Source organism: Neltuma alba, unplaced genomic scaffold (genome assembly GCF_004799145.2).
Source record: "Neltuma alba isolate B1F8T4 unplaced genomic scaffold, ASM479914v2 tig00011184_pilon, whole genome shotgun sequence".
In the NCBI taxonomy this organism is placed as follows: domain Eukaryota; kingdom Viridiplantae; phylum Streptophyta; class Magnoliopsida; order Fabales; family Fabaceae; genus Neltuma; species Neltuma alba.
In genome coordinates this window covers 49,649-57,806 of record NW_021635910.1, presented here as the reverse complement: position 1 = coordinate 57,806, position 8,158 = coordinate 49,649, and the positions used below count along the sequence as shown (strand labels likewise).

General features: G+C 32.0%; 1 protein-coding gene across 1 annotated transcript; it reads left to right on the top strand.

Moving 5' to 3' along the window:
• Positions 1-1,776: 1,776 nt before the first annotated feature.
• Positions 1,777-8,158, top strand: LOC114762062 (uncharacterized). Its single transcript, XM_028951512.1, has 7 exons — positions 1,777-1,869; positions 2,767-2,881; positions 5,527-5,641; positions 6,012-6,497; positions 6,721-6,864; positions 7,020-7,441; positions 7,544-8,158. Exons 2-7 carry the CDS (start codon positions 2,771-2,773, stop codon positions 8,156-8,158), a joined length of 1,893 nt encoding a protein of 630 aa, XP_028807345.1. The 5' UTR covers positions 1,777-1,869; positions 2,767-2,770.

Below are 8,158 nucleotides of genomic sequence, written 5' to 3'. Positions count from 1 at the left end.
TTTCAATAACATCCATAGAAAATATAAAATTTATAACCTCTCATGTTATTTACGTGCAAGCTTTTGATCTAAGAAAAGTTTATATTATCTGGGATTCTTTTTCCCCCAAATGAACCACATCATCAGTCAACCTCACTTCTAATTCGATCATGATGACTGCTCATTTAGTTATGGCTAAATTGTACAAAACTTTTATAAATTTTGGGTCAGTTGTGAAAAAAAATTCTAAATTATCAGGTTAAAAGACAATCTTGCCTTTGAACTATTTCTTGAAGAGTATTATAAAAATACCAAAAATATTGTAACCTGGGTTTAATTTTATTGCATTCATTTAGTTATAGCTTAAATTATTTTTCTAAGCCAAAACCTCGTTTTATTGCATTTTATGATGTTTAGTTATCTTAGGACATCACTAAAGGTTTCCGAAAGTGAACACGACCTGAAGTTACACAATATTGTATCGGTTGGTTAAATTGTTGATTGAGAATCTCAAAGCGTAGCATGACAAAGTTCTTATAAGGGCTCCTCAAGAGGTAATAATTTCAGGGTAAAATTGCCACTTAACCATATAATTTAGACTCTCTTCTTCTATCTCTAGAATGGGTGGTAAGGTCTCCACTCCTCTAAAAGGCGGCAGGCTTAGGTCAGAGTTTTGGTGCCCAATTTCTCTGTTTGTTGTGAAAATAAATAAGAATAAAGGGACATATAAAATCAATTGAATTTCAAACAAGGCACCAATCCCTTCAGACATAGTGCTTTTTCCCTAAATGCATCTTAAGAAACATAATGCAATAATGAATGAACGAAAAAAAATTCACAAGGAATTAGGGCAATTGTAAGTCCCTCTCTCTACAGTAAGATATACTATTTTTATTTATATAACCTGAGGTCAGATGCACTTGGTTGTAAACTATTGTGAAAGACTTAAAATAAAACTCCTAATCTAACTCATTATCCCTTGCATGACTAAGTATGGAACCACAGGAGATATTTAAAACTCACCGCCTAATCTCATCGCATCTCATCACCTTAAAATCTCAATGCAATTTAAGTTCTCCTATATGATAATCAATATAAAATATACAGAGTAATATGAGTGGGATAGATCGAAGACGCTTACAAATTGCAATTTAACTTATTCAATTAGGTTAAAATATGCATAGTTACTTATATATTTACAACTTATCTTTACTCATAAGATATTATCAAACTTAGCAACGACAACAAAGATGATTAGTTAGTTCATATCATTGCCTTTTTAAAAAAGATAAAAAGCTAAGTGAATGGGGCTCATCCATATGGAGAAGACGGAAACCACTGTTTTTGGCCTCCGTGTGCTATTTATTTAACTACTGGAATTGACTTAATACTTAGATTGACTAAGAAGAACCACTCCCGTAGGTTCTCTCTCATCGCTATATATATATTCTCTCACATCACACCACCGAAGGACTAAGCAATATCACTCTAAAAGCAAAGAACATATAAAGGCATTCCATAAGGTAAAATAAGGGTCTTCTTTCTCTGTTCATCTACAGATTCTTCATCTTCTTCAACAGTAAACAGTAGCCGTATTGCTCATCTGTTTGCAAAAGCATTTCCTTGAATAAATCTCACTTGTATGTTTTCGACTTCGTTTCATTCTACTTTAACTTTCTTCCTCCTGGCCTACCTTTATGATTTCATCAAAGATGTCGGAGAGTCACTTTCAAATATGACTCAGATCTTTTAAATCTCATTTTCTATGCATACCTCAAGAATTGTAATTTTTATATTATCATTTCCCAGAAAACTAACTCTTCGATTCTGGAAACTGGTTTTAGGCAAGTGCTACGAGAGGAAAATTTCCTGCTGCAGTCGAAATTCCAGGTATGGAGGATTATAATTGAAATTATACAGAGGACTTAATTCATTTTTGTCAAATATATCACACAGATCTTAAGACTGAAGTAATAAACTTGTATAAAAATAAATGTCCTTTTCACGGTTTAATCTTTACGAAATTATGATTAAGTGAGTACAGTTTCACCAAATTACTTTGCAAATTTTTGAAAATGGAAACTTTGAAAGAAAGGCTTTTCAACATCATCAATCATTGGTAAGTGAAGTCATTAGAGTGCAGAGCTGCTTTCTTGAACTTGCTTGATTTTCCCGAACACCGATACCCCTTTGATTTCATTAACTGTAGGTCAAAAATCGTCAACACTCATGGTTTGTCATAATTAACAATTTAATTATTATCATTCATATCTATAGTTGACCGAAAAATCTACTTCATAGTTCTAAATATAAGATCCTTTTAATTAATTCACAAATTTTAAAAAACAAGTAGATTATAGTTATTGATTTTTTTGGTAATAATTAATACGCAGAGAGTTACTTTGACTTCAAAAATTTGTTTAAGGATCGGTGCAATCTCTCTTCAGTGGGCACAACTCTATTTTAGCTATGTATAACCTCTATATAATTATATGCAAAACAGAAAACATTTTTGCATATCTAAGGTTATATTGCACATAATTGAAGACGAGTTCTACTCCCTTTAAGTCCTAAGTTCTTAGATATCTTTGGGCAATAATTTTTGTTCGGAGGAATTTTTCAAGAAATGTTTTTTTTAATTATTTAAATATATCTGTATATCTTATTATCACACTTGTCATCAGGAGGAATAAGTGCTTATTTTAATAAAAAAAATTTGAAAGGAAATTCACATGCTGATATTGAGTATATATAGTGAACTGTTAATTAATGTGTATGACTTTGCAGAAAAATGGGTGCATCAAATCAAGATCCAAGAAATCCTCCTCAAGGACCTAGTCGCCCCCAATTACGGAGGGTCAGATCAGCTGAATTTAGAAGACCTTCCCATAACTTTTTACAGGTATGGAGGATTATTATTGAAATTACAAAGGATTCAATTCATTTTTGTCTAATTATATAGATTTTTTAATATAGCAATTTGACAGCATCAATTTTGAGTACTTTTGAGTCCAATTGGAGTATTTCTTCCAAAGACATTTTTTGCATTGACACAAACTCAGCCAAAAAATCTACCCCATTTTATCCCTAAATATAATGTCTTTTAACTACTCCACAGATTTCAAAAGGAAAGGTAGGTAAGTTGATTTTTTAATAGTAATTAATATGTAGAGATTTAGTTAATTTTAATAATTTTTTCAAAAAATAATTTTATGATTAAAATTTAATGTGTAAAGATAAAAAACCAATAAATAAGGATATTATGGGAATGAAAATTTAAGAGTTAATACAATTTTGTTCATTCAAGTTTGCTCTCATTTTGGTTTGTGTCTCTCAAATTTTTACCTTAGGTTTTTATCCCTCAAGTTTCTTTTTATTTAAAACATTAGTCATTGTAATTCCATAAAAATCTTGACTATTTTGTCCCTTAAAGGACTAAAACTTATGGTTTAAAACTTGAGGGACTAAAACCAAAATGAGGACAAACTTGAGGAATAAAAAATTATATTAAACCAAAATTTAATAAAGGAGATTAGGTGGAATGAATCCTAACAAAACAAAAACTATTGAATGGAGACTTTTGGAATGTGAGGGAGCGCGCGCGTATAATCGGTACGTATTATGGAAGTATCTACATGTTTTTTTTCCCCTTAAAAAGAGTGAACTTGCATCAACCATCCTGAAATAATTTTTTAGGGGCATCTAGTATATTAATTTATTTTGTGATGCATCCAGCAGTTCAGCACCCTAAAGATTTTTTGGTGCAATTTTACGCTTAGCATTTTAGAGTGTTAGATATACCAAAAAATAATTTAGAATACTGGATGCACCTAAAAATATTTTAGGGTACTAGATACATTAAAATATAATTTAGGACTAGAGCCGAAAAAACAGACTAAGTCCGTTTATGCCTAAAAATTATGAGGATCGGGCTTGTATATCCAGGCCAGAGATCCAATCCCCTCATTCTCTCATCATCTTCCAAGAACTCTAACCAATATTCTGTTGTGCCACTCTGATTTTTCCTTCCCAATCAACAGAAAAACCAACACAAGGAGTATAATACTCCAGTCTGCCCTTCAATAGACTGCTGACACCAAAGGTTGTGTCCCTTTAAAGAGAGAACCCTCCATAGGCAAGGGTAGGAAACGCTAGAAAGTCCCCAAGCAGAATGTTTCCTACGAATAATTAATCACCACTGTTAACAAAAGGAAACCCTAGTGGAGAGTTTCTTTTCAAAAAAGTCAACACTCATAGTTAGTCATAATTAACAATTTAATTGTTATCATTCACACAAACACAAACACACACACACACACACACACAACTGACCAAAAAATCTACTCCCTTTAGCCCTAAATATAAGGCCTTTTAACTAATTCATAAATTTCAAAAGGGAAAGTAGGTAAGTTTTTTTTTTTTTTGTAATTGGTAAGTAGAAAGTTAAGTTATAATAATTTTTCAAAAGAAATATCATTTAATTCTTAAAATTAAATGCGTAAAGATAAAAAGATCCAAAGGATATTATGGGAATGAAAATTTAATGTAGAAGATTAGAGGGAATGAGTCCTTATATTTAGAAATGGACTATACATTTGGGACTCGAAGGAGCCTATATGATGCGTACGCGTATTATCAAAGTATACATAGAAATATATGTTTATATATATATATATATATCTGTGTGTGTGCTGTTTTTAGGTTCATTTGGATTAGAAAAATGAGATTGGATAAAAGTTAGATTGGCTAATATAATATATGTTTAGATTGGTTTTTATAGTTAGTTTGTAAAGTAGAAAAGTTGTTTGGATTATGATTGGATAAGTAAGTTTAGTTTATAGAATAACTAAAATGGATATAACTTTTATTAAATAATGAAAAATGATTAAAAATATGAATTTCTAAAATATAATAATTTTAAATTATGATAATAGGAAGAAGTTATATTTAATTAATAAAATATATTTAAATTAGAAATCATAATAATATGAAAATTTTTGAACCAAATAATTAGTTAGATGATATACTCTGCAAAATTTAGGTAAACACAAACTAAAAAATAATATTAAAAATTAAAAAAAATTATAAAAAGTATGTTAAAAATTATTTTCACTACAGAGAGTATTAAAAATAAATAATTAGAATCTAATCAGGAAGCACAGTGAATGTGTAGAAAGAAGTATGAGAACAACATAAACATAAGGGCAAAAATGTCTTTTGATTGCAAAAAACTGCTTTTGCATAAGTCATAAGCAAGTTTTAAGTGCTTTTACAATCATGCTTAACAAAGTAGCTCTTAAATCACAAGTTAGATTGGCTAAAAACTCAACCAAACAGTCAGGTCAAAAAAAAAAAAAAAAAACCAAACAGCTCCCAAATGTGCAAATTAACTTATCCCACTTATAAGGTACTTTTCCATTGCGGTACCAAACAGAGCCTTTTGTTGGCAGGAATAGGTGCTTGTTTTTCAAAAAAAAAAAAAACTATAGAAAACTCATGTTGATACTGAATATAGTGAAGTGTTAATTAATGTGTATAATTTTGCAGGTAATGGATGCATTAAATGGTGATATAGCGGATTCTCCTAAAGTACGCAGTAAATCCCTACTACGGAGGGTTGAATCAGCAGAGTTTAGGAGACCTTCCCTTGACCTTTTACAGGGTACATATAATTAACTATTATCTCTCCATTCTTTCCAATGTCAAATAAAACACTAATGTGTTCGGTTATTTGTGGTTCGTCATTATTTTCCTACGACGCTAACAAAACAATCAATTTAATATGTATCATCAAATATCCTTTGATATTAAGATAAAGTTTATGTTCTGTTTTACATTTATGTATCCGTATACATGACTTGAAAATGATATAAAAACACACATCTCATCTTTACAATCATAATTTCTTTTCACTTTTATTTTTAACCTTCTAATTTGGAAGTATTCTTGTTGTTAAGCTGCTTCGCATGAATTAATCATATCCCAAAAAATTAATATGAGAACTTCACAATGGAATTACACTTTTGTTTCAGCGGAGGCCACAATGACGTACTTCGACTTATGTGTGCGTCTTCACAAGCATGCATCTGAAGGCAATTGGGAAAAAGCTAAGCCCATATTAGACCAAAATAGAACACTTCTGAGTACTGCCATAGCCGAAGGATGGGCAACAGTACTTCATGTAGCAGCAGGAGCAGGCCATTTGCACTTTGTGAAGGAGCTTGCGAACATGATGAGTCAGAACAACATAGACTTGGATCTCCAAGACGAAATGGGAAACACTGCCTTCACCTTTGCTACTATTGCAGGAAATCTGGATATTGTTGACTTTATGTTAGAAAAGAATCCATACTTACCAAAAATAAGAAGTCGAAAAGGTTTCACTCCTATTCTTTTTGCTGCATTACAAGGAAGAGCTGATTTGACAGACCATCTATACTCTTCCACTGTTGATGAAAGTTTTGATGAAGGAGAGTGGAAGAAGTTATTCCTCACTTGCATCGAATCTGGCATTTATGGTAAGTGTATGTTGCATATAAAGCGCGATCAAATACACTTAATTATTAGAAGTGCAATAGGGGACAGTCCAGTACATATTAAATGAAAAAATTCATATTTTTTATGAAGCATTTGAGCTTGATAGGTAGCTTTATGTTTCATATTGAACTGTCAGAAAACACCATCTAATTTTAGATTTTTATTTGCCTTTCTCGACTACTTCTTGCATATTTTCATATGTAGGTTTAGCATTGGAAATGTTGAGAAAAAAGCCTGCACTAGCATTTGCAACGGATGAAGATGATATGACAGGTTTACATTACATGGCTCAGACAGCAGACTGGGGAAGTTATAGTCCAGAACAACAAATTCAACCCACAAGTTTAGGTAATTAAATTAATTAGCTTTGTACCTACTTGTTTGGAAGAATAAAAAAATTGGTTTTCACATGTGACCTATCAGTGCCTCTTTCCCCCAGTATGCACGTAGTGTATTGCCTAACTTCTAACTTGGGATATTTAATTCATCAAATTGTGTCTCAGGTACGAAGCATAGTGTTGCCCTTGAACTCGTTCATCTCTTGTGGCAAGAAATTCTCAAGGGTGCAAGCTCAAAGGAAGATGTCAAGAAACTCATAAATGAACCTTCAAGACTACTACTTGATGCAGCAAAAGTTGGAAACTTTGACTTTTTAGCTGCGCTTATGAAGTCTTACCCTGATCTAATGTGGCAATTGGACGACAAAAGACAAACTATAATTCATATTGCTGTTTTACATCGTCATCCTAAAATCTTTAATCTCATCCATGATATGAGTGGAAGTAAGGATATCATATTGTCATATAAAGAAAAAAATAGTGCAAACACTATATTACATTTGGCTGCAATGTTAGCACCAGCTAACCGACTTGAATTGGTATCTGGAGCAGCTTTCCAAATGAAGTTTGAACTATTATGGTTTGAGGTACTTTGTCTTTTTAGCTAGTAACTATGAAGTGATTTAGATGATCCCATAAACTAGATTATTTACATGAATTAATTTATGAACAACCCTTTGACATGACAGGAGGTGAGGAAGATAGTGTTGCCATCATATATGAAGAGGAAAAACTTCAAGGGTGAAACTCCTCGTGAGTTATTCACTAAGGAGCACACTGCATTACGGAAAGATGCTGAGTCATGGATGAAGGGAACAGCTAAGTCATGCATGGTTGTTTCAACTCTTATTGCTACGGGTGTGTTTACTGCAGCATTTAGCATACCAGGTGGCGTTAACGATGATACAGGAGTTCCAAATTATTTGGAGAAACGATCATTCATGATATTTGCTATATCAGATGCTATTGCAATGATCTCATCTTCGGCTTCCATACTAATCTTCTTATCAATCCTCATATCACGTTATGCAGAGTATGACTTTCATCATTCCCTCCCCTCAAAGCTAATATTTGGATTGATAACACTCTTCATCTCCATAACAAGCATGATGATAGCATTTAGTAGTGCTTTCTTCATAACATATGACCATGGCTTAAAGTGGGTTCCTATCTTCATCTCAGCTCTTTCATTTTTACCAGTAGCCATATTTTTATTTTCACAATTTGATCTTTTTTTTGACATCATTTACTCAACATTTTATTTAAGACATCTGTTCAAGCCAAGCATGCATATGCTTTACTAG

Coding starts and splice junctions, on each gene's coding strand:
- LOC114762062 (XM_028951512.1), top strand. CDS start 2,771: ATGGGTGCATCAAATCAAGATCCAAGAAATCCTCCTCAAGGACCTAGT. Junction 2,882..5,526: donor CTTCCCATAACTTTTTACAG/GTATGGAGGATT, acceptor ATAATTTTGCAG/GTAATGGATGCATTAAATGG. Junction 6,865..7,019: donor AATTCAACCCACAAGTTTAG/GTAATTAAATTA, acceptor ATTGTGTCTCAG/GTACGAAGCATAGTGTTGCC.